The sequence below is a fragment of the Gobio gobio genome (assembly GCF_949357685.1).
Source record: "Gobio gobio genome assembly, chromosome: 13".
Lineage (NCBI taxonomy): Eukaryota > Metazoa > Chordata > Actinopteri > Cypriniformes > Gobionidae > Gobio > Gobio gobio.
The window spans coordinates 26,502,373-26,529,189 of NC_137106.1; the positions used below are offsets into that span (position 1 = coordinate 26,502,373).

The following is a 26,817-nucleotide window of genomic DNA, read 5'->3' on the forward strand; positions in this document are numbered from 1 at the left end:
ACAGAATTATCTTTTTTGGGTGAACATCCCCTTTAAGGCCGTGCTCAAAATTCAAATCCTTAAAGGGGTGGTAAACCACGATTTCACTATTCTAACTTTAGCTAACGTGTAATGTTGCTGCTTGAGCATAAACAACATCTTCAAAGTTACAACGTTCAAAGTTTAAAGCAAAGGGAGATATTTGCTTTTAAAGAAATCAGTTTCTAAGAACTACAGCAAACGGCCAGTAGGCGACTACAGACATTCCTCCAGGGTTGGTGACATCAACAGGCTCAATATTTACATAAACCCCTCCTCCGAGAATATTAAATAGGGGGGGGGTGAGGCCATTTTGTATGGCGGCGCTGTTGTGGTATAACGTTAGTTAGGCTGGAGTGTTGTTGCCGCGATGCCAAGGAAACGCTGTTATTTTCATCCGGATTGCAGGTCTGGGGCACTTGCTCTGTTCAGCCATCCTTGGGACGGGGATGCGTTGCAGAGCGTTTAACATACAGCATGTTATATGCACGTGTGTTTGAGTCAGCGGGGAATCAGGCGGGCGCAGGGCTCCCGCAGCACATCTAACAGAGGAAAACATCCACCGTCTTCGCGATTTCAATGCCGGATTTGCACAACGTCAGCTGCGTGAAAAAAACACTGCCGGTGCGTGGATGCACGACGCGCGCGCTGCACATTTCACGGAGGACAACACAATCTTCCACAAACTTCGCGAGTTCAATACAGGATATGCACAACGGCTTGTCCTGAAAGCTGGATTTACAAACAGAAGCTGTTCACGGGCCACAACCTGTAAGTCTGATTTATTTTTCATCGATGTGTTTTCCTGTAATAGGTTGTAGCAAGGAAGTAAACAGATGACAACACTGTTCTGCAAACCAGTCTGTTAAAAGCTCATTCATACTTAACGTTATCCGACAAACACCTAACGTTACAAACACTAACGTTAAAATCTCAACAGCGAACCTGGCATTAGTGTAAATGATTCTTTGATTAGAGCTTTTATGTATTGTTTATCTACAGGCATGCTAAACATGGTTCTGTGTGTGATTTGGCTAACTTACTAGTTAAAGCCAGTGTTTAGTGTTCGTTTTGGGTTTGTTCTTGCGACAGATATTTGGCTATAATCGTTCTAAAAATACAAAAGTTAAAGTGCCATTCAGTAGCGATCACTATAGACCCGCAGTCTTTACTCTTGAGGAATGAACAGGTTCTGCTCGATCATCTTCACTCAAATGTTCTGGGTCTGATTCGGGCTCATATGGTTTTATTGACGCCATTGTTTCTAATACTGACCAAAGCACAGCCTCCGGTAAGGGGCGTGACGTTTCCGACATGCACTGCGGTTAGCGAATCACAACACACTGGGCCAGCTAACCAATCTGAGCCCATTGCGTATTTTTGAGGGACTGGCTTCATACAACCCGGAAAGCATCAGACCGTTTTACAAGGAGGGACAGAGCAGTGTAGAATAAAGGTCAAATATATGAAAAATAAGGCAATTTTTTTTAAAACGAAGCATGAATACATGTTACAGTGCACCCCACAAACACAGTCAAGCCTTCAAAAGAATGTGTTTTACCACCCCTTTAATTACTTATCTCGCTTCTTGGGAATATCAGAGTCTCTGCTGCTTCATCTGCACAGTATAGGGCCTGAAATGCAAAAGATCAATTGTATCACGATCAACTTTTACGAATATATAAACCGACAGAGAACATAATGCAGGGCCATTGGGTTCTTAAATTGTTCATTGGTGCACAAGACGGCAATTAAACTATACGGCAACCACACATGCGGCCCACAAAGGGAGGACAGGAACTTCACACTGTATCAGTGATATCACCACAGCCCTGTGGGAGGAAGGAGAGCTGTGCTGGGGAATTAACAGTTTATGTAGCTAAAAATGTGCTTTGTGATTGTTGTCAGAGCCAGCAGGACAGCCCCGGTGGGAGGGAAGCAGATGTCTTCTGTCAGCAACTTTCTAATGTAATATGGGGGTTTCAAATACAATGTTTTGATTTTAGATGCTACCTGAGCGACACCATTTGCCATTTTGACAACGGCATCCTTTAGGAAAAGCGAGGAGAGCTTGATATTTATTTTAGGCACATCTTGCTAGCTTCCAAAAGCATCGAGTACTGCCTGGATGAGGTATTTTGGTCAAGGACAGCCCAAGAGGACGTTTTACTGACATGTAACCGAACCAATCACAGTTGGTTTTGCTCCGCGTCATGTTTAGGGTTGTGAAAATGTAAAGTTGATGTCCCTGCAATTACAGACCGGCGTGCATTGATAAATTATTCATTCAAGAACACTGTGCAAGTTTACTGCAACAATGGAGTAGGGGTTCTTCATACTTTTGAAAACCCAGCACATAGTTGATCCTTAAAAGGTCCCATGGCATGGATTTTTAATTTTATTTTGTAATGTATTCTGAGGTGTACTTATATTGTTAGTATGATTTTTACACAATAAAATGTTTTAATTTAGAAATAAAAGCCATTTTTTCTATACTGATGTTTGCCCTCTGGCTGAATGCCCTGTTTCAAGGGGCGTGTCTGCTGTGAGACTTCAGTAAAAACGCCCACTGTTGTGATTGGCTGACATCTTTGCATTTGAAATGAGTATTAGATCTTGTAGCGGAGGGGGCGTGGTTTAACGAGGTCTACGAGGCACGAGCCTGCCAGAGAGACGGATGGACCTGAGTTCACTTCTCATCAGTTCTCTCAGCACGTCGCAGTTCAGTGAACTGTTGTAGTTACTAGCATATACTACAGGTTATTTGTTTATTTCTAGTCGGAGGGACTGTCACTCATGTCAAAAAGTTAGTAACTTTAGTAAATTATGGATCAGCGCTGACTCGAGACGCGAACCGTTTAGAACGATTCAGTCCGATTTGGTGAACTGGTTCGACCGGTTCACTAAAAAGAACCGGTTCAAAAGAATGATTCGTTCACGAACCGGACATCACTAGGGGACCAGAGATGGAGCGATTGCTAACAAAGTTATATTGTAACTACTGAGTTATGAGAGCGCTGTCAGCGCAAGTTTATTTTGTTTGTATCTGAGAGTTCTGAATAAACACGAGTCTCAGTCACGCCGAGCCCGCCTTCCTCCTTATTCTACCAACCTGTACCATTACAGCTGTCGAGATGGACGAGTTACGAGTAAGTGTTGATTATAGCATTATTTTGAGATATTTTCCTATCATATGAAAAGCGTCAGTGACGCGCATTGAGTACACAGCGCAAACATAGACACAACAGCGCAGTAATCGAATGTAATCTAGTTTATTGTGGTGATAGCTGGCTAGTCTAACCCGGAGACCCCCACGCTTACCCCCCCTTCTGCTTAATCTTGCGCCGCGTAAGGCGCCTCCGCTGTGGGCCAGATGCAGTACTGGGGGTCGGTGATGTTGAAGGCCGACCGGTCAGTGCAGGCCGAGCTTAGGCGTGCGTGAAGTTTATCTCTAAAGATGTTGCTCTGCCGATGTTGAGCAGAAACTCACGACTGTATGCACATTTTAGAACAGATAGACTCACAAGATAGAAAACACAAAAACACCGTACTGTCGGGAGAGAAGCCGCAGCGTGTGCACGAATAATAAAGTTCTGTGTGAACTTGAATAATTAGCTACACATCAGAAATCACTGATCACAGATCAGAAGGAACTGAAAAAAGACTTTTGAGAAACGGCCAGCATTCACTCGTTCACAAGCCATGATCTCTCAAGGACAAACAAATATGGCGCTCGCATGGGCGTGCCAAATTCTCTTGGCGGAGGAAAGGGAGGTAACCGCTCCTGTTATGACGTCATAACAGGAAAATTCAAGATCAGCTCATCTGAGCTGTCATTTTCTCAAAGGCAGAGAAAGACAGCCAGAACTCTGTTTACACCGATCAAAATTTCTAGCCACTTGGGGACAATATTCAGGCTAGGGGAACTCATATTAATGTTGAAAAACCTCATAAAATGAAAATTTTATGCCATCGGACCTTTAAGCGCTCGTCGTCAAAGTTGTAAACGCGACAGCATTTGTTTTCAGGTGGACAGTTAAAGAACACATCACACAGGTCTCGTAACCAATCAGATTATGACTTCGAAACTCCAGAAGCGTTTCCAGAAAAGTGTGCCATATGCATCAGACATTCAGCGGTGGGCGTGAGACTAAATAAAAAAGCAACATTTTGAACAAAAAGGCTGTAGAATTGTTTATCTGAGAAACAGGTAGGTGAATTTAGCATGTTTTTACTTATCTGCAAGCATATTGTATTATGCTTTAGTAAAGTGAAAAACTTACATACAGCACCTTTAAACGTCATCACACAGAACAGGTAAACTGACTCACTCATCTGCTTTGGGTTCTCAGCCTCATGTTCAATCATGTTCTTGCTCAACAAAACTCAAATTTTAAGGGAAAATGTTTAAATTGTTATTTTTTAAAGAGTTGTAGAAAGCTAGTGATGGTGACATTGAAGTCATGCGAGATGAGACTGTGGTGTAGTTTTTTTTTAATAACCCATGTTTAGCATTTTACTTCTGGTGATTTTATTGAGACTTAAAAGTTAATAAAAGTTGTGTTCATTTGCGAAGATTATCATGAAGATCAAAACATTTAAGATTCATACACTTTTGTTTGATCATAGAGCTTATGTTTTGCAATAATCCAAACGGAAAAATCCTATTGGGTTTTTGTTGAGGGCACAACAACGATGCCGTCTTCCGGGTTGACATACAAAAATACTGCTGCACTCCATTCAGAACGTTCTTGAAGAACACTTTTGGGATGATGTAGAAGCATTCGCTAAACATATATGTGACATTGTGATCGAACTAACAGTGTGCTCACATTGCGTAATCTCTGGAAATAGCTCACTTGGTTGTTCCCAGAAGAGACACAGGATGTTTGCTTTAAGTCAGCTTCATGTTTTAGCCCCCAGCTTCCCAGTAGGTTCTCTGAGGGAACTTACCAGGCAATATTACATCATTTGTCTACATAACCAAACACTGCCAAATCTCCTGGTTTCTCTTAACAGTTAAGCAAACAAAGAAACGTTCTCACAATGAAAGCTAATTACTTACAGATATAGGTATTTCTCAAATACCACGCTGAAAAGTTACTGATGGTCATAAAGGCGCAAAGACGTGCATGCAAGACGTGCGTCAGACAGGAAGAGAGTCTGAGAAATCAGATGGTTAAATATAAATCTCTAAATTTGATAAATCTCTCAAATTTAAATTATATTTCATAGAAATACTGACAATGAAATGAATCCACATTCAATACGAGTAATCTTACGGCAGAATTGAAAAAGAAAGCAGTTTTCACAAATATATTAAACAGCACAACTGTTTTCAACATTGATTATAAGGTATATTTATTGAGCACTAAATTTATCATATTAGGATCGTGATATAAGGATCATGTGACACTGAAGAGTAATGATGCTGAAAATTCAGCTTTGCTATCACAGGAATACATTTTTTAAAAATTATTATTATTACAATTAAAAATATTTATAATTTTCTGTTCTTTTGATCAAATAAAGCCTTGGTGAGCTTAAGATATTTCTTTTAAAAACATAAAATCTTACCAAACCTAAACTTTTGAATGGTAATGCACCTGCATAGATATTCTTGAATAATCAAATATGGGATTTTTTAAATTTTTTATTTGTAACAGTCAACCAACAGTCATAACTCTCATTTTAAATGAACAAATGCTAAATTCTGGTTAGCCTAGGGTTAAATATTTGCCTTAAATTCAGTGCCCAGTGAACCGGAAGTAGCAACTGAGTTTTCTTCAGTGCTGTGATGCATTTCCAAGTGAAACGGAATATCGAATAGAGGGCAGGGTTTCACTTCAGCACTCCTCCTCTCCATCCCTCGCTCATAGCAGACTAACGGTTGGAAGGGAGTGGTTAAGCATATTCAAACCCAAGCCATCAAACTGACATCATCGGAAAAGGAACGCCATTCCAGACCGGAAGTAACTTTTCAGATTTTGATTAAAGATTACCACGACAAACAATTATTTTCTGTGTATTAACTTGCACAGATTAATTGTTCACCCAAAGACCTGTAATATGTGCTAACAAAGAAAATAAGATCGGTTTTGATTTCATGAGGACTTTAAGTTTAGTTTGGGGGAAAAAAGAATAGCATTCTTAAATAGTTTATAGCAAACATTGTCAGACTTTACATTTTGTGCAAATAGTCTTGTAGATTCTTGTGATCAAGCATTTAGACTCGGATTCAATCTACTGTACTCCGGTATTGACCTAGACTCAAACTTAAATGAGCTACAACACTGACGCAACATATCTGATGTTGTGTAACCTAGATGTCAGTTGTGCAAATCCTTCAATATTAATTGACTGTACGCATGTTCAAAAAAACAAGCAGAGACATTAAATATGTAAGAAAGTATTGTGTACTATTTATTTAATTGGAATAAGGCAACGTTGTACAAAGGAAGTTCATTTCCAGCCTCGAAGGACCTTAAAAAAAAAAATCACACATTGTGTAATCGCAGGAACTCGGATTAGGGCAAAGACAGCTGACTCTGGATCAGGTCATGATGACAAACATTTCTAACCCAGTCACCAAGTTTTTCTATTAGGTTTTCGCAGTTGATTGAATCCTGAGGACTCCGGGATCTCCAGATGGGACGTTTTGTTTGTCTAAAACATGATGTTAAAAATGCACAGTTTAAACTAATGAAAAAAAGGAGGAAAAGGAGGGACAGCAGTGATATGGCTTCTCATTGGCTGCGTAGCTGGGCACTCAGGTCCTGTAGCTCTGTGACAAGCTGCTCGAGCTCTGTGACATCACCTCTGAGGTCATCAGGGAGCTCACCTGTGGCAACATCAGTGTACATTTGCTGTGAAGAGAAAACGTAACAAAGGTGAGATGGCAGGTAATACAAATTTTTTTTTTTACTTTAAATAATTACATTTTAAAAACACACACACACAAAAAAATCCTGTAATACATATAAAGATAACATAAAACCAAAACTGACACCATTTGCTTTCATAATACACATTCTTGGTCTTCTTATGAACGAGTCATCATTGCAAAGTTATTTCATATAAAAAAGTCAATAATATTTCATCAAAACTTTTCAGAATTTCATTCTGAATTTTCCTTTGATAGGAAGCCCACCTGTCATATAGTCCACTTTTTAAAATCCAATCAATTCCTGATACACTACCGGTCAAAATTTGGTGTTGGTAAGATTTAAAAAAATTTTTTTTTTAAAGAAAACTACATTTATTTGACCAAAATATATTGTGATTTTCTACTAACATATATATTTTTTTATTTAATGCATTCCTGTGTTGGCAAAGCTGAATTTTTAGCATCATTACTCCAGTCTGTCACATGATCCTTCAGAAATCATTCTGCTGATTTGCTGCTTAAGAAACTTTTATGAAAATGAAACTTACACATGTATAACTTCATTAAATAGCCAAAAATGGGCAAAAAAAAAATGCAACTTCCACAAAAGACTTCAGCAAAGCTCTTAAAGCAACAGACTTTAAGAACTGAGTGTGTGTGTGTGAGTAACTCACTTTGGCTTTGGAAACCAGGCTCTTCAAACTGAGTCGAGCTGAAGACAGCAACTGCAGAGCCTCTTGAGGATTGTGCTTAGACCTGCTACAGCTGATGGAGACTGAGATACAGAGAGAGACAGAGAGGAATTACTGAAGTTTCATCTCCAGCAGAGTCACGGCGGTTCAGAGGACGACGCTGGAACATTAAACATCTGCATGCTGCGCAGCCAGTGAAGGGAGAGACTGAGTGTGTCGGCTGTCAAAGATCACCAGAGGTCAGGTGATGCAATATCAAGGTCTGTGGCCTAACAGAAAGAGCTGGCCATTATTTTCTGTATTGCTATCGTGTGTGCGTGCGCACAGTTTTGTTCACATTAATTGATGGATCACAACCTCTGAGCGACTCATGTTTAATCACTACAGCTATTAGTGCAGCATCTAACACCATTAAAACATTTAACACCTGTCACCTGTTCTACACATTTCCTCCACAATGAAACTCATTCTTAGCAGCATCTCCAGCAGAATATGATAATCAAACAGGGCACTGTTTTGCATTCCCAGCATGCATTTGTGTGCTATTTACCTGCTCTGTTTATCTTCCCCACAGAGATGGAGGAAACAGCAGATTCACAGGTAAACATCTACCTCAGTGTCAAAGGCCTCTCTCTCCTCTCTTCACACCTCTACATACACATCTTTCCTTGTCTTTTATTCCATCATTCTTTCATTCCTACATTCATTCTTTCCTAGATTCATTCGTTGCATCCTTCCTAAATTATTACCCTAACTGCTTTCCCCCTTTTCTTGTTTTTCCCATACTTTCCTTTTCCTAATTCCTTCCTTCTTCCCTATTGTTCCTCCCCTCCTTTCCTTGATTCTCTTTCCTTCTTCCCACATTCTCTTTCTTTCCTTCTTCCCCCCTTTCCTCTTTCTTTCTGGCAAAGTTGGCTATTCTAAAATCCCATAAAACGTGAAAATGTGGGAGAAAATATTGATTTGGTTGGCATGCTTAAATCCTTACTAGAGTACTGGGTTGCTGTAGAAATGCATATTGTAAAGTAATATATATATATATATATATATATATATATATATATATATATATATATATATATATATATATATATATATATATATATATATATATATATATATATATATATATATATATATATATATATATATATATATATATATATATATATATAAATATATATAAATATATATATATATATATATATATATATATATAAATATATATATATTTTTTTTTAATGCAAGTTGGAGTGTGAAAGATGCTCTTGTGGTGTGTGTAGAGTTATGGTTTAAATAGTGATATGCTTTTTTTCTTTTTTTGGTGTAAAGATTGTTTTAAAATAGTTAAAAATGAAAAACGTCTTTTTTCTACATTCCCTCCCCTTCTTTCTAAATTATCTCCCCCTTTCTTTTTTAAATTCTTTCTTTCATTCTTTCTTTCTTTCTCTTTCTTTCTAAATGATCCCCTTCTTCACTCTAAATTCTATTTTCTTTTTTTCTTTCTAATACCTTTTAATTTTCTTACTTTCTAAATTCTCATTCCAAATTATTTTTCTAAATTAGTTCTGTATTGCTTGCTTGTTTTTTCCCCTTTCTAAATTTACTGTTGCTATTGCATTCTATATATTTTTTTTTTGCTTTCATTTCCAGCCATTCATCCATCCTAAATTCTCTCTCTCTTCTCCCATCTCATCTTCATGTTGCTGCCTGAAGCGGCGAGAGCAGAAGTGCTGTGATTAATAAGCGCGGAGCTCATTCACCACACACACACACACGCGCACCAACACATACATGCATACAAACAAGATCTACACAAATGCACAAGGTAACACAAATCAGTGAAGAATGGACTCTTACGCATGCTTACACACTTCCCTTACCCTTATCATCGATCGATCCTACCCAAACACACACACACAGAAAGCAGGCTAGAGTTAGTGGGAAAGGATGGGGGCGTGCAAAGGGTTCTGCTACATTTGCTGAGCCACCCCCTTTATAAATCATTAAGATCAACAACAAATAGCCTGCACACTCAAGGACAACATGCTGATGGAGAGAGTGTGTAAGATGGAATAAGAGACGCTTAAAAGATGATCACAATTGCTTATACTAGCTTGTCCATGTTCAATGCCAGCTGAGAATAAAATGAGGCATTTGAATTTAAGACACAGAAAGTCCGTTAGAAATAGAGGAACAATTGCTATTCAACCCAAAACCCGTGTTCTGTCTCAACTGATGTTTAATTCAACACACACTCACTGACCAAATCCTCAACATCCTTCTTAATGAGACACACACACACACAGATGGACAGACAAAAGCAAACCCATCTGGAAAACACACAGGCGCACGTGCCCACACACACAAACAGAAGTCTGTCTCTGGTGGAGGTCAGAGGGGTAAAAGGCTTGTTTGTCGCTTTTGCTCCTGCTCCGTGTTCTCAATCCATCAGCCCTTTCAGACGGTTATGCGCTGCCACATTAGCCATGATAGAGTGACTCTCTGAATGAGTGCAGGACCACGATTCTGTACGTCTCTCTCAAATGGCCTTGTAAAAGAGAAAGGCAAAGCACGGCTGTGTGTGTGTGTGTGTGTGTGTGTAGTCTCACCACTAGCCATATCTTTGGCACCTTTCACCACAGATCTGAAGCTGCCCATGTCTTTCTCCCAGCCAGCTGTCTGTGTCTCACACCGATGGGCTTTACTCAGAAACTGTAGTGCCTAAAAAACATCAAAAAAACATTAGACATCATGACCAAACCAGATGTAAGGTAATAAAGTGACAACCAATAAAAGCTCTCTTCCATGTAAAACTGAGTTTGACATGCTAGGTAGTGCAGTGTCATGTTAGACAACTCCGCCCCCAGTAAAATTTCAATGGTGTAACTTACCGCTCTTCATAACTATATTTCCTTTATGCATTTTATCCAAAGTGACTTACAGAGCATTCAAAGTATATATTTTACCAGATGCACATTGCCTGGGGATTGAGCCCATGAGTGCTCTACAGGAACTGACAAAAACTATATCAAACACTGAATATTTTAAGGAGAAAGAAGCGATATTTGCTAGAAAAACTTTGATCTATTGTAGAAAAACCTCAGGTGCTCTTTGCTTCGGTTAACTCGATGTGAATACAGAAAAATAATAGGCACTTCTTGAAATTAAATAAAATAAATAAAAATGTACCTTTTCGTTGTCTTCTACATTGTTGCTATGGCCATCGCCGTAGAGTCGAGCGTACTGTTTCCATATTTGGGTGTCTGTGCTGCAGCGGGCGGAGATTCGACCAAAGAGTTCCTGCAGTTTTGCTTTAAGATTGGAGGCTTGTTCGCCACGGTTATCTGTCAGGTTATCCACTACTGCACGCACCAGGATTTCCAGAACCTGATGAAAAAAAAACAAAAGATAAAGAGAAATATACAAAACGCCAAAGGAGTTACCGTTCAGTAGGGTGAAACTGACTGCTGTTTAAACTCAAGAACCAATCGTGAATATCCAATGGGAAAACTGACATTTACCCTCTACTGTGCTGTGCTGTGCCTGATCCCAGCCCCTGATTTAACCTTTGCAATGATGTCAAAACCGCAATCCCTAAACTTGACCTCTGCATTCTTAGATGTTCCTCGATAGGGACTTTTTTCCCCCAACTCTTACATTTACACACTAAAGCCCCGTTCACACACACCAAGGACTATAAAGATAACGATACAGTTCTAAAAATCTTTCTAAATATAAAAGAATAGCAGTCCACACCACAACTATAACGATAACGCCACAGAGCAACCATATAATTGGAATCACTTTCAGAGCAAATTTTTTCCATCTGATGAACGATAAAAACAAAATCACAGCCAATCAGAATCCAAACTTTGGTGAGAACAGGTCTTAACAATTCTCTGTTGACGTTCTGTTTGCCTGCCTCTATTCTGACTGACAATTTTAATAAAAAAATATATGATACACACACATACCTAGCTAATTGGCTGTGGCTGTTTCATAGTTTATAGTTAAACTGCAATTGCATGAGTCAGACACAATGAAACCTTAAAGGCAAACCCTACCCTTACATTTTGTCAGACAGACCGACAGATATATCCAGATGTTTTATTTTAATTTTTCGTTTAGATTTAACAAAGTATTGCAGCAGACACACCTTGATGAATAAGACACACTTCTTTCTACACACACACACACGCGCCACCAACAGAGCTGGGAGATTAGAGATGCTGTTTTCACTGTTCGCTATTCTCCCACACAAACAAATGCAGACGCTCCAGAGTCTGTACATGTGCAGGAGAAACCAGAAAAAGCCAAAGAGATCAAACCTCATCACATCTGTCTGAAGAGGTGCATTTATGAATATCCCTCTCACACATTCACAAAATAAATAACTGAATGGAGACAGCATTTTTGTAGACACGATTCCACAGAAACGTAGTGCGTCTGAGAAACTATGGTGCGGTTTACACCTGGATTTAACATCAATCTCGGGTGCTCATCTCAAAAGCTGTGAAATTGCAGTTTATACCTGATAGTATGTAAATGCATGTTGATAAAATTTTCTAAACAAGTTTGTCAATGTTAAAATATATAAATAATTTAAAATTTTTGGACTCTTTACACTTGCATTTAGCACCGTCTAATACGGATCACCTGAGACGGATGTCAATACCAGGGTCTATGAAGCCTTCAGTGAGGTGTGACTAGTCAGAAGTGTCTGATTCCCTCGAGGGAAGCTGTTAAGAGCGAGTAAATGCATGTGTGAGACAGAGAAGGCTTTCTCCTCAAACTCCAAAATCTAAACTAAGCACACCACACCCTTAAACTTCACTAAACTACCAGAATACTTGACCTGAATGCTGGGCTCCACATTCCTCACTCTGTGTGTGTGTGTGTGTGTGTGTGTGTGTGTGTGTGTGTGTGTGTGTGTGTGTGTGTGTGTGTGTGTGTGTGTGAGAGCGCTATTAATCATGGCCTTCACACAAAGTTCCACATGTGTTTGTGTGTCTGTATGCTCTGTAACTAACAAGCTCCTAACTGCACTGTAATTACTAAAGCAGAACCAGAATTTGTGGTCATTAACTTTATGTGTGTGAGAAGGACCGGGATGTCTTTGCTTATACACTGTTTTGCCTAGTTCTATTAAGTGTATATATGTATATGTATATGTATATATACACATGTTACTGACTGCAAACTTTTAAATGGTAGTGTATTTTAATCTAAACTTTTGCATTTATATTTATTAATTTATGCATTTTTTTTATGTACCATTTTTTAATTAGGGAGGTGAACAATATTCTTCATGCTAGCCTAGTCACAATATCTACAAACCAGTGACTACTATTAATGCGATTTGATCGTGAAGACAATAAAAGTAATAGAAATATGATGGTGTGTTATGATTGACAACTCCACCAAAGATGACTAATGATGTCACATTTCAAGCATTCCACTTTAGTTCACTTCATTAGTAGCGGTTGTTGTTTTTTTAACGAAGATGCAACATGGAAAACTGACCCCAATTAATTTGACATGTCCACATGTGTGCGTGCTTGTGAGTAGCAGAGACAAGGATGACTCTTAAAAAGACAGAGAATGTGAAAGAGATGCAGTGATGTGTATGTGTAAATACACTCACCCAAGACTAATGTTCACACTTTAACTGCAACCAGACTGATAGACCAACTTCATCCGAGCAAACAGCCTCCACAGAGATCAGTGTGTTTTTTATGTGGACCACATGTTCTCATGACAGTGCGTCTGTATGGCCACATTGTTCTTCTATTTAAAGAGGCTTTCACCTAGACTTTTGTCTTTTTTGACTTTTTCTTAAATGTATACATGCATGTGTGTGTATTTGTATATACATAATAATTATACACAGTACATACACACACTTTTGCCATCACAGGAATACATTACATTTTAAAATATACTACCATTTTAAATGGTAAAACTATTTCACAATAATTCACAAAAATTGTATCCAATTAATGCAACCTTAGTGAGCATAAGAGACCATTCCAAAAGTTACACAGTTCCATTTTTACACCCACTATTCAATCCAAAAAAATAAATGAGAGTCTTTATGGTACCTGTGACTGTCCGTTGGTAACATGGAACATGTGAAATGACTAAATGGGCTTACTGGATAAGACTCCTCACCCTCATGATGGGGGAAGTGAATGGGTGTCTAAGTGTAATTCCTGCACTATCCCCTTACAGCATTAAATTAAGGAGAGAGGTAAAATTCTCCTGGGAAGAACGAAGGAATGAAGAATGGAACAGAGAGAGAGAGAGATAAGAGGATACTTGATCCATCTGTATTCTTTTTTTAGCTCAGGATGGAGGAAGGATGGGTCGCTCTTTTCTCCGTCTCTGTGGAATGTGAATTAATGGGTGGGATCAATGACAGAGAGACAAGTCTTATGACTGTAGACTGAGATGTTCGCACACGCACCGCATTTTCCCTTTATTAACAGATATTCTCAACTAATTTCCCACTAACACGCATCTGAAGCATTTCTGTATGAAGAGAAAGATGATGAAGGGAGTAAAATGAACAGTAGAGAGAAGTGAGTGATGATTTTCAGTCCAGCCAAGCGCAGAGATCCCAATTACCGTCTGTAACTCACAGGGGCTGGAGGCGAATGCTAGCGGTGACCTTTTCAACTTCTGTGCTTTCACATCACAACTTTTAATTGACGAGCTACTAGCTTCTCACCAGACGCAAACGAATAATCAGAAGCATAGAAAATGGAGGGAAAAACAGGAAATTATGCCTAAAGCCTACTATTTTAAACCTTATTCAGAAAGAAATTAAAAGTTTCAGTACATGGTTGTGCGTGTAAAAGAAGCTGGCATCCTGAAACAGGATTATATCTGCGCCCCTTTGACCCCGACACTTCCGACATCTAAATTTTTGTTTGCTATTTAGAGTACAAGCTTTTTATGGATGTCTGCTTCTACCTCAGAGTAAATAAAGAAAGAAATAAAACAAGTAATTGTGAACATTTTAAGGCGAGACACTATAGGCAAAGACACTTTTTTCATGCATCTGACAATTTTTTGATTTTGAGCTAGTGCAAAGAACACATTAAAAATACAGTTTTAAGTGTCGCTTTTATTACTCTATCTATTATGTATGTATTATGTTATGTATTGTGTATGTAGATTTCAATTACAATACATATATTTAAAGACCGTTTTCTCAATTAGTATTAGTATCTAAATATTGGGCCACACTTTTGCTCCCCACGTGCATCAATGAGCCGTGGCCGCCCATGACCCTGTCACCTTGGAGCACTTTTGATAGATACTGACCACTGCAAACCGAGAACACCACACAAGAGCTGCAGTTCTGGAGATGCTCTGACCCAGTCGTCTAGCCATTACAATTTGCCCCTTGTCAAACTCACTCAAATCCTTACTGTATATGTTATAAATAATATTTATATACTAAAAATAAAAATGAAATAAAACAATAAAAACTTTAAAAATTATATAGATCAGTTACAGCGATAGATATATCCGTTTCCATTGGATATCTATTTTTAACATAATTGCTCCGAATTAAATGGTAAATGGACTGCATTTATATAGCGCTTTTAACAGACCTACGGCCATCCAAATCGCTTTACATTTTTGCCTCACATTCACCCATTCACACACAGATGGCGGAGTCAGCCATGCAAGGAGCAGCTGTGGTTAGGTGTCTTGCTCATGGACACCTTGACACTTGGTCAGGTGGAACCGAGGATCGAACCACCAACCTTCCAGTTTGTAGACAATCTACATGAACCACTGAGCCACTGCCGCCCACAAGCCACTGCCGCCCACAAATTAAGACAATATAAAAAAGTTAATATCTCTATTAATATGCATTAATATGCAGTCTCCTAGTGCATGTGTACACAATTCGTTTTTGTGTTTATTCTGGGCCTGATTATTCCTAGGCTACTTGCTCATACACTGCTAGAGTTTCAGATATTTTGCATAGTTTACAAAGTAGGAGGTGGGTGTTAAAAAATTAGAGATGCATGATACAGCTTCTTTAAGGTCAGGCCATAATTTCTGTGAAAATAAAAGATAATTTACTGCCACGTGGTGACCCAGGACCAGCCGTAAAGTGAAGGAGGTAAACAACTACCAGGCAATTTGACTACCAAATGATAAAACAAACGACGCATTTAATAGGATGTAGCAGCTGGTACATCAACCAGCCGCAGCGCAAACGTGTCTAATGGCGTAGAGCTTTAAGACACGCGTGTTATGACAGCGGCGCTATTACATTCACAGCTGACGGAACAGAGGTGTGATGGGGCCAAGGATGCAGAGGGACATACAGGGGTGCTTGGATGAAAGTAAGCAGACAGGAGCCCATCTGGGGTAAGAATTACTTTGTATGTGTTATATTGGTGGATTAGGGAGAAGTCATCTCTCTCTTCTCTCACACAAACATTCACTTATCAACACTCACTCAGTCACTCTCACTTACACACACACACATACACACACAGCCTCTCACATGACTGTTTCATCTGCGCATGCCGTCGGGCAGCTGTTAGTGTGGTCGAAACCATGATGACAGCAGACTCCAGCTGCTTTACAATGGTTACACAAGCCAAAAAAGTTCACGTTTATGTTGTTGTTAGACATTTAATCTGAGAAAAACTCTGAAAATGTATGCAAAAAGAGTTTTGTAGGGCTGCTCCCTAACAGTCGACCAAACGTTAGTCGATAAGAGGAGGCTTGGTTGACCAAATTTTAATTGGTCAGTTGGTTGCAGAGAAAAAACAAAAAACTCCACACAAAGTGGTGAAGTCACACAGTCCATAACATTCATTAACACGGCTGAACCATGTGGTAATTATGTTGGGCATGAGATTCAAACTTTCCCTATCATTAAATCAAACAAAAAAATGCCTTATCATTTGAAACATGTTTTGAAACACTTTACATGGCTGTTCTCTCTAATGTTAACCTAGATAAATGTACACTATTATTAGGCGCATGTCCAAGTGTGGAAGCTAAATTAGTACAGCGCTTACAGCATGACATTTAACTTAACTCTTTCCCTGCCACTGACGGAAATGTATATTTACAGAGTATATATTTAAGTAATTAAATGAATATCATAAACATACGACTGGTCGACTAATTTGCTTAAATTAACTAGTTGACCAGGAAAATCTTTGGACAGGGACAGCCCTAGAGTTTTTGGGTTAACCTGAGAAAAACTGTGATGTTGACTCACCTCCACGTCCTTGTATTTGTCCTTGAGGTCCATGAGCCGATGGTAGGCTCTGATAGCCTCACTGAACTCGCCCAGGTCTATACACACAGCAATGAAATTCTCCCAGATCTGCCATCGCTCATAATTACACTTGAGCGCTTCCTGAAGGGTGCGGAATGCCTTCTCCCTACCACACACACACAAAACAAAAACATCAGTGTGTTTAGCAGAACTACTATAAGCAGAAGTTGCTCATGGATGAATTAAACTGTGCATGCCAGAACCAAGTTTTGGGTTTTCCCCTCCAAAAAAGGGTTTTGGCAAACTAGCTATGTGGCAACGTTTAATTGTTCTCTACCCAAAACCTAGAGAGAGCTGCACAGAGAGCATTTTTAGGTACAAAGGCTGCTCTAAAAGTTAGCATTATTACACTGCCTCACAGTTGATCCCAGAGTTTGACGTTAAAGAGTAATTTTGCCAAGTTAGTGGTCTGATGCTCCTAGCATAAAAAGATAGCACAAATTTACTTAATGAACTAAAGTGTAAAGTGAATTTTTCCTTTTTTAATAAGATTGAACCATTTATCAATCTTTGATTTTTAATAAAATGTGATGCTATTCAACATATCCTAGTCTGATATGGCAAACTCAGAATGCTTTGGGGTGAGCTAAATGAAAAGTCATCCAGGATGGGTGGTTGAGTTAAGAGAAACGCCAATCATTAACATTTTAAAACCTTTATTATAATAATAATAATAATAATAATAATAATAATTCCTCCTCAAAATCAAAACAGTACTGTCAAAGAAATAGAAAACGATAGTTTGGGCAATTGAACGAAAAAAAGTGTGGGAAAAAAACGCAAAAGAGAGAAAGAAAATACAGAAGAAAAAGAGCGAAAGAACAAGCACAAGAAAGGAAGAAAGGGTAAAATATCGAAAGAGCAAAACAGAGCGAAAGAAAGAAAAAGAGGGAAAAGTGCAAAGATAGAGTGAAAATGACAGCAAGCATGGTGAAAAAGAAAGAATGAAAATTGCAGAAAGAGCAACAGACAGACAAAGAAAGAGCGACAGACAGGAAGAGAGAGGACGACAGACATAAAGAGCGACAGACAGAAAGAAAGAGCGACAGACAGAAAGAGAGAGGGCGACAGACAGACAGAAAGAGCGACAGGCAGACAGAAAGCGAGAGGGGGCGACAGACAGACAGAAAGAGCGACAGGCAGACAGAAAGAGGGCGACAGACAGAAAGAGAGAGAGAGGGCAACAGACAGAAAGAGAGAGGGCGACAGACACGGAAAGAGAGAGTAACAGACAGAGAGAGAGCGACAGATAGACAGAAAGAAAGAAAGAGCAACAGACAGACAGAAAGAGCGAAAGGCAGACAGAAAGAGAGAGGGCGACAGACAGAAAGAGAGCGACAGACAGACAGAAAGAGCGACAAAGACAGAAAGAGAGCGACAGACAGAAAGAGAGCGACAGACAGATAGAAAGAAATAGCGACAGACAGAAAGAGAGAGGGCGACAGAGACAGAGCGACAGGCAGACAGAAAGAGAGGGCGACAGACAGAAAGAGAGAGGGCGACAGACAGAAAGAGAGCGACAGACACAGAGTAACAGACAGAGAAAGAGCGACAGATAGACAGAAAGAGAGAGGGCGACAGACAGAGAGAGAAACAGAGAGAGAGAGAGCGACAGACAGACAGAAAGAAAGAAAGAGCAACAGACAGACAGAAAGAGCGAAAGGCAGACAGAAAGAGAGAGGGCGACAGACAGAAAAAGAGCGACAGACAGACAGAGAGAGGGCGACAGACAGAAAGAGAGAGGGCGACAGACAGACAGAAAGAGCGACAGGCAGACAGAAAGAGAGAGGGCGACAGACAGACAGAAAGAGCGACAGGCAGACAGAAAGAGAGAGGGCGACAGACAGACAGAAAGAGCGACAGGCAGACAGAAAGAGAGGCAAACAGAAAGAGCGACAGACAGAAAAAGAGAGGGCGACAGACAGAAAGAGAGGCGACAGACACAGAAAGAGAGAGTAACAGACAGAGAGAGAGCGACAGATAGACAGAAAGAGAGAGGGCGACAGACAGAGAGAGAAACAGACAGAGAGAGAGCGACAGACACACAGAAAGAAAGAAAGAGCAACAGACAGACAGAAAGAGCGAAAGGGAGACAGAAAGAGAGAGGGCGACAGACAGAAAGAGAGCGACAGAGACAGAAAGAAAGAGTGACAGACAGAAAGAGAGAGGGCGACAGACAGAAAGAGAGCGACAGACAGACAGAAAGAGTGACAGACAGGAAGAGAGAGGACGACAGACAGAAAGAGCAACAGACAGAAAGAGCGACAGAGACAGAAAGAGAGAGGACGACAGACAGACAGAAAGAGCGACAGACAGACAGAAAGAGAGAGGACGACAGACAGACAGAAAGAGCGACAGACAGACAGAAAGAGAGAGGGCGACAGACAGAAAGAGCGACAGACAGACAGACATAAAGAGAGAGGACGACAGACAGACAGAAAGAGAGAGGGCGACAGACAGAAAGAGGGCTACAGACAGACAGAAAGAGCAACATACAGGCAGAAAGAGCGACAGGCAGACAGAAAGAGAGAGGGCGACAGACAGACAGACAGAAAGAGAGAGCAACAGACAGACAGAAAGAAAGAGCAACAGACAGAAAGAGAGCGACAGACCGGCAAAAAGAGTGACAGGCAGACAGAAAGAGACAGACAGAAAGAGCGACAGACAGAAAGAGATAGGGCGACAGACAGACAAACAGAAAGAGCAACAGGCAGACAGAAAAAGTGACGGACAGACAGACAGACAGACAGACAGACAGAAAGAGACAGACAGACAGACAGAGACAGACCTGAGAGAAAGAGCGGCAGACAGATAGAATTGGACAGACAGATTATCTTACCCAATATTCACATACACAGGTAATTTGTATGCTTAGAGTACTGGATCATTAGCTTTGCATTTGCAACATGCTAAAATCAAAGTGCATTGGAATCAGCTGCGCGTTAAGCTTCCAGTTGTGCTTCATGAGAAGAGTTGTGTGTGGCACACAGATTGCTAACAGAGCATTCCAAATCAAATCACTTACAGTATGAGGTTTCAGTTAACACACTGCCTGTATGGACTGTGGCAGCAACACAGATCACCAGGCTTTGGAAGAGAGCTCATATTTTTGTAAGAGCTGTCAACAAAAGCCTATGACACAAGGGTCGACACGGGTTTCATTGTAACATCTAAAGCCAGGCTTCCTTTGAACACATGCAGGTGTGTGTACAATCTCACCCCCACACACACACACACACGCACACTTCCTCTGTTCTATGGTCCCTAGGAGCGTTAATAAGGTTTTAATAGAAGATTCCAAAGACTCATCTCAGGGATGAGTGCACAGGGCTAATTGGACGAGGAGCAGAGGCGAGGAGAGAAATCATTCGCAGAATCCCTCAGGTGCACGCCGTTACAGTGGTGTTCCAGGAAACACCTTCGTTCCTCACAGGAAATCAGCCAAAAACTTCCAATCATGTCAAGCAACAAATATCCTAACTGGCATTTAGCTTCCAAATCTGGTTAATATTGGCGGGTTGGTAGTCATGGCGAAGCGCTGGCTCCTGAGGTAGACACCGCAAGAGCCCGGAGGAGATTTATCTTTGCAATTACAGCTGCCAAAGTCATTCCTGCAGTAATTGAAAAGCAAGGAGGGTCCCCAGCGGATGCAGGATGAGGGAAACACAGAAATGCAGCATAAATCAGGTCAATCGGAGCCTGAATAGGGGCTTATCTACAGTTTGTGCATGGTGGCGATTTCAGTGAGAGATAAGTGCGTGGGAGCAGTGCTCACTATTATTTACTAGTAACTGAGAAATTTGTGCTGCTTAATATTTTTGTAATGAGATTCTTTGATGAATATATAATTAGAAAATTTATACAAATAAACCTTCCGTAACACTATTATAAATGGCCAGGAAAAAATGGCTGCATGAGACTAACTTCAACATACTCTGAAAATTGCCATAATTAGTCAACTCTGATGGCTGTTCAAAAGTAGCCATGTATTCTGACAACAAAAAAACATACAAAAAAAAAAAAAAAAAATATTTATTTATATATATATATATATATATATATATATATATATATATATATATATATATATATATATATATATATATATATATATATATATATATATATATATATATATATATATATATATATATATATATATATATATAATATTATGCTGCCTTTGGAGTCACAGCTTATTCAAATATTGAAGGAAAGCTTAACTCAGTGCAAAAACCCTCATCGAAAAAATGTAATGCTGGTTCTACTCTTATTGGATTAAAACACCAGAAAAACAAAGCTTCTTTGATGTAGCCTTTCTTTTAAGCGCTTACACTCATACTCACTTCATTCTCAGTTTGATGTAGGCCGTGGAGAGGTTGTTCCATGCTTCTGAATTCTGAAAGGAGGAGAGAAACGATCAGAGTCAGGTCCACGGGTGAAAGTCATTTGTCAAAATAAACCATATAAATAAAAGAGAAACCAGACATCAAGAGAATATTTCCTAACAGCTTGTTTACTCGTATCCTGGACGGAATATTAAGCCTGCCTCTTGACAACATTTGAATTTTAAGTACACTATTAGGAGCATAAGAGGCTCATGTACTACATCTAATAGGGTTCTTGGTTTTATGGAGCTTTATAGGTGCATAAAAGTGAGTAGAAGCCTGAAAGCACAAAAACAGGGAGGCATTCGTAGACACAATCTATTGATTAAGAAAGACATAAATCAGATACGACAGCACAAGTACTGAATAACTAAGCACAAGCCCTTTCTTTATGGTCATATGACACTGATCTCCTTACAAAGACCGTGTGACTTACATCTGGTTCCAGTCCGACGCATCTCTGGAAAGCTTTGGCGGCCCCTTCGTAGCCTTCCAGTGCAAAATACGCACAGCCCAGGGAGAACCACACACCCAACTGTAGAGAAAAGACGGAGAAGACAGCGTGGAGAGAAAATTGATGAGACTCCAAGTGCTTCACTCGTCTTTTAAAAGTGTTATTCGGCCCTTAAAATTGATGTTCTTTGAACCCATGAACCTCTAGGAATAGGTCTCTTTCTTATGTTTTAAATCATCGGTTTCTTCTCCCGAATGCTCATCTTTCAGGCACTCCTCTATCCTAACTTCCAGTTCTAGGCCCGAAGGCAGTATTAGCTCTGAGAGGCCCTGCGGCAGCGCTGCGAGGCAGTGTAAAAGATCACGCTGGGGTCATCAATGAGTCCCTCAGGAAAATTACTCCATCTTATTGCTGCCTATGCTTCTGCATTATGGATGAAGGGAGGAATGAAGAATGAGTAAGGGGGAAAAAAAGAGGGAGCTGTGCACTTTTTTTGTACTCTGTGGTGGATGATACCGCTCATCCGGATGCTGCTGTCTTGCTTTTTATCTACCTCAGTGTTCTTTGACGTTTTCTGTCAGCACTCAGCCAATCTTCTCTATACATCCATCCTTGTGATCTTCTAGAGCTTGTGCATGTGTGGTCAACATGTGGTCACGGTCACACAGAACAGGTTTTTGCATTCCACTGCACTGCTTTCCCATTGTTTTTCTATGTAAACATGCTAGATGGACGTGTTTGACTGCTGTGCTCATGTGTTTTGCAGAGTCTTGCGCATGGCACAGAATTCTAAATAAGCTCTCTAGACCTTGCTGCTTTCATGATCCCTAAAGCCGTGCTAGCACATAACATCCACAAAATAAAAAAAATGCTAAACAAAAATAGATTGCTCCCATTACAACGACTACAATCTTGTCTCTATATGAAGAATGTTGCGCTGCACAAGTGGCTCCAGCCACATTGTGCCCGTTCATCTAAAATAGCAATCAATTCACATATCTGCTTATTATTTTATGAATTGTATTAGTAATTAGTGCTGACCAATATGTTGAGAGTGCCATAAAAAATACATTTGAATGTTAAATATTTTCATGAAAGTCTTAAGACTCAAACCACAGTACTTTCATTTATTATTTACTATATTTATTTACAAATAATACATCTGAATTTATTGCTAAGAATTTTCGGTAACACTATTTTACAATGTCCTTATTATACGCGTTACATGTAGTTACTATAGTATAGTTTATATAACTATAAATTATTCATAATTACATGCAACTTACCCTTAAACAAACCTAATCCCAACCCTATAGTAAGTACACATAGTTAATTAATATTACTCAGTACTTAAATGTATGATTACACTGTAACAAGGACACCTTAAAATAAAGGGTTACATTTTATTTTAAGGTGTCATTGTTACTGTGTAATTATAGATTTAAGTACTGAGTAATATTAATTAACAACATGTACTTACTATAGGATTAGGTTTTGGTTGAGGGCTAGTTGCATGTAATTATGCATAATTTACTGTTATTCCTATGGTAAGTACATATAACATATTTAACAAGGACACTGTAAAATAAAGTGTTACCAAATAAAGTGTAACCGAATTTTCTTTATTATAGTTGCGACTGTAAACAGACACTCAAATTACTTTAAAAGTTCATTTGTTTTAAAAACTTGTACGATTTGTAAAAGGCAACAATGAGCTGTTTATTTGTTATGTTGAAACACTGAAATGAGAACCGAATGACAGCATAAACAGAACCACAGAAACGCTGGCTAAATCTGACAAAAGTTTGCAGAATCCCCAGCTGAACACCTGCATCATTTCAGGGGAAAGGGGTATGGGTGGTTAACGTCTTCAAGTTTGCAGGAAAGAAGGATGCATGGTTAAGTACTATAAAGTTATGCACTAGTACACGTCATACCTGCATTGTGTTGATTTGCAGCGAACGTTCAAAACATTCCACGCACTGCTGGAATTCTTTGTGGCGCAGGTGATACAGAGCTTTGGACCGTTGGGCACGTGCGCTGCGGTGTTTGGAAAGCTCCCATGCAAGGTCATAATACTGCGGATCCTTCAGCACGTCCCCTAACAGACAGTAAAGTGACGGCGTCTCCTTTTTCTCCAGCTCACGTCTCAAAATCTCCTCCGCCTGAAAGAGAAAGTTCCACCAGATTAAATCAACTTTGACTAATTTAATCCTCACATTGGAAAGCGTACATGACCAAAAGTATGTGGAGACCTCTTTCAAATTATAGGGTTTGACTAGGTCCCTTAATTCCAGTTAAGATACCATGTCATGTAGAGACATTACATGGAATTGTGTGATGAAACTTTGCTGGATCAATTTAGGGAGGGACTTTTCTATTCTATTCCAGCATCACAAGGAATGATATACTCAATCTGGTGTGGAAGAACTGGACTGTTCCACACAAAGCTAGACCTAAACTCTATCGAACACCTTTGGGATGAATTTAATCCTTCAGATCATTTGCTAAAGGTTCCATTTGTTACCAATAGTTAACTGCACTAGTTAACATGTGCAATGAAACATACATTCTTAGTTCAAATGTTGTATCTGTATCTGTCGTAAATGTATTTTAATCAGGTCCACTTAAGTCAAAAACAACAGACAAACTTTTAGTCAACTTTTTTATTGGCATATTTAGCAAAATTTACATTTGGCCATATGGCTCTGTTCTAAATTTCCCATTCTTTTCATGAGCTCCATGAAAAGCCAAGACAGGGAACAGCAGCAGCTTCTGGGGACAACCTCACATTTTTTTAAACTGGGAGGGCAGCATAAATCCCCCACTGAGAACAGAGCATGTGTCAATGACAACAGAAAGACATTGATTAAGTTAAACACAATTTAAAGAGGAGCTGGGGTTGCGGTAGGTTGCAAAGCAGCGTACAGTGGAAGCAGCTAAGCAGGCAGACTGAACTTAATCTGCGCTTAAGTATTCACCCTGTTTGAGAGTTGCCAATTGAGTGCATAGGAATCGGATCAGCTGATATGGGTGGGGTTGGAATTGGAAGCTGAAAGCAGAGCTTGACTACGTGGCCAGCCTGAACTAACGCAGAATGCTTGATTTCTCATTGTTAATGTTAATTAATGCAGTCATTTGAACAATGGGACCTTATTGTAAAGTGTTACTGATAATTTTGTGTCTAAATAGGAGCAAAACCACAAAATTGTGTTCAAAATTTAGGGACCCAGTCCCTATTAACGCCAATGGTTTTGTAATTGGGTGTGGTGTTTGGGTGTCCACTAGGGATGCCACAATTCTCAATATTGAACCGTTCGGTACGGCATTCATGGTTCAATACGCGCTTGTGAATTGTGGTTATTCGGTTTTTAACATGCGCTTTCCGAGCGTGCGCACTAAACGCCTGTCAAACACGCGATTACTGGACTAAGTAGTCGTCTTACTGCGCTAATACTGTCAAATACAAGTTAACATAAACACAGTCGGTTATGTCTGAAGTGAAAGTAAAATCGGCGTGTGTCTGTATATTAGATGCACGCAGGTCTTATTGAAAGACCTCTGAATTGACATCAGCGCAGCCTAGTGAACACGCTGTCCTTAAAGGGACAGTTCACCTCTAAAATTATGTAATTATTTACTCACTCTAATATTGTTCCAAACCTGTATTCATTTCTCGATGACAGAATATTCATTTTTGAGCGAACTATCCCATTAATGTTAATACAACAACAAAAGACAGAAAATCACTCACTGCTCTTGACTGAAAAACTAATACAGTAGCTTTAATAAGAATCAATGTATATTTTATAGTTAAGTCTATGTAGTGTTTTATTTTTACATTTATTCATTCAATATCTTATTTAAATGCTGCTGTACTGCTGAGCTGAGATGCCAGTGTAAATCTTTATATATATTTATTTTATATTATACAATACACTAGGAATGTGTACAAGGGTTTTTTTTTAGGTAAATTTTTAAGTTTATGTAAGGTTTTTCAATTATTTTAAGTAAAATAAAGAGTATTGCAATAAAAAATAGTCTTTTTTCTCCTTAACTTCTTGCTGTTCCTAAAAAAATAGGAACAGCAAGAATAGAATAAAATAGAATAGAAAAAAACTGAAGTGACAAGCCATCAGAACCGAACCGAACCGAAAACCGTGGTTAAAAACCGAGGTATGTATTGAACCGTGGACTAACTGTATTGTTGCATCCCTAGTGTTCACATACTTTCGGCCATAGTGTGCAAGAATTCAATTGAGGACAAGCATGTTGCGACAATTTTTATATAATTAACCACATTACTAAAAAAAAAATCATAATTCAGCAGACAAAGGCAAAAAAAAGTTTTTGGCAGAAGAGAAAGAAAAATATTTTGGAGAACAGGATTTAGGCAGTCTTAAGACTTTGTGTCCAAAATGAGAAACAATGGACCTTCACATATTGAGAAAGTGCGATAACCACTAGGCTTTGGCCACAAACCCTTTTGAATATGAGAACTTGACATGATAGGACTGACCAGTGCTGAGCTACAGCCATGAAACAGCTTCTCAAAGTAAAAATCTCCAGATCTAGCTGGTAAAATTGTGCTTCTGTTAACACATGCCCTTGTACAGTCACTGTGAATGTGGCTTCACTCTGAAATACGCTGGACGCTGCGCTATATTACAGTGCATCTCACATCGGCTCCTGCCCTTCCACCCCTGCTGGTGCTCATGGGGATGGATGGATAAAGGGCTTTTTGCAAACACTTAAAACTGAAGCCGTAGTGGGAGAGAGGGGGTGGGCAGCAATAAAATTCACATTGCTTGGCCAGCACTTCTATTTGGGTGCTTATTTATTTCCGAGGGTACACATAATTTGAGAAGTGGGAACAATAGCTCTTCCTACTCGACACAATAGTTACATAAAAAAAGAAAGCTAAAAACCTGAAGGCCCAGACAGAAGATGAATAAGCTATTTACTTGGGTACAAAAAGTCTCATATTTCTGTTTTATTAGAACAACAATGATAAGACGAGGTAAGAGAGAGAAATACAGAAGAGAAAGAGAGCC

The 26,817-nt window shown here is 39.4% G+C and overlaps 1 protein-coding gene across 1 annotated transcript in view; it reads right to left on the reverse strand.

Annotated features, from left to right (window-relative positions):
- Nucleotides 1-6,416: 6,416 nt before the first annotated feature.
- The window catches only part of ttc27 (tetratricopeptide repeat domain 27), a 98,523-nt gene continuing 78,122 nt past the window's right edge, over nucleotides 6,417-26,817 (reverse strand). Inside the window, exons 14-21 of the mRNA XM_079832563.1 lie at nucleotides 23,701-23,928; nucleotides 21,746-21,844; nucleotides 21,268-21,320; nucleotides 16,862-17,027; nucleotides 10,789-10,986; nucleotides 10,209-10,320; nucleotides 7,579-7,679; nucleotides 6,417-6,884 (exon numbers count right to left, since the gene is read on the reverse strand). Coding sequence (XP_079688689.1) covers nucleotides 6,765-6,884; nucleotides 7,579-7,679; nucleotides 10,209-10,320; nucleotides 10,789-10,986; nucleotides 16,862-17,027; nucleotides 21,268-21,320; nucleotides 21,746-21,844; nucleotides 23,701-23,928 — 1,077 coding nt within the window. The 3' untranslated portion in view covers nucleotides 6,417-6,764. The remainder of the gene's footprint in view (nucleotides 6,885-7,578; nucleotides 7,680-10,208; nucleotides 10,321-10,788; nucleotides 10,987-16,861; nucleotides 17,028-21,267; nucleotides 21,321-21,745; nucleotides 21,845-23,700; nucleotides 23,929-26,817) is intronic.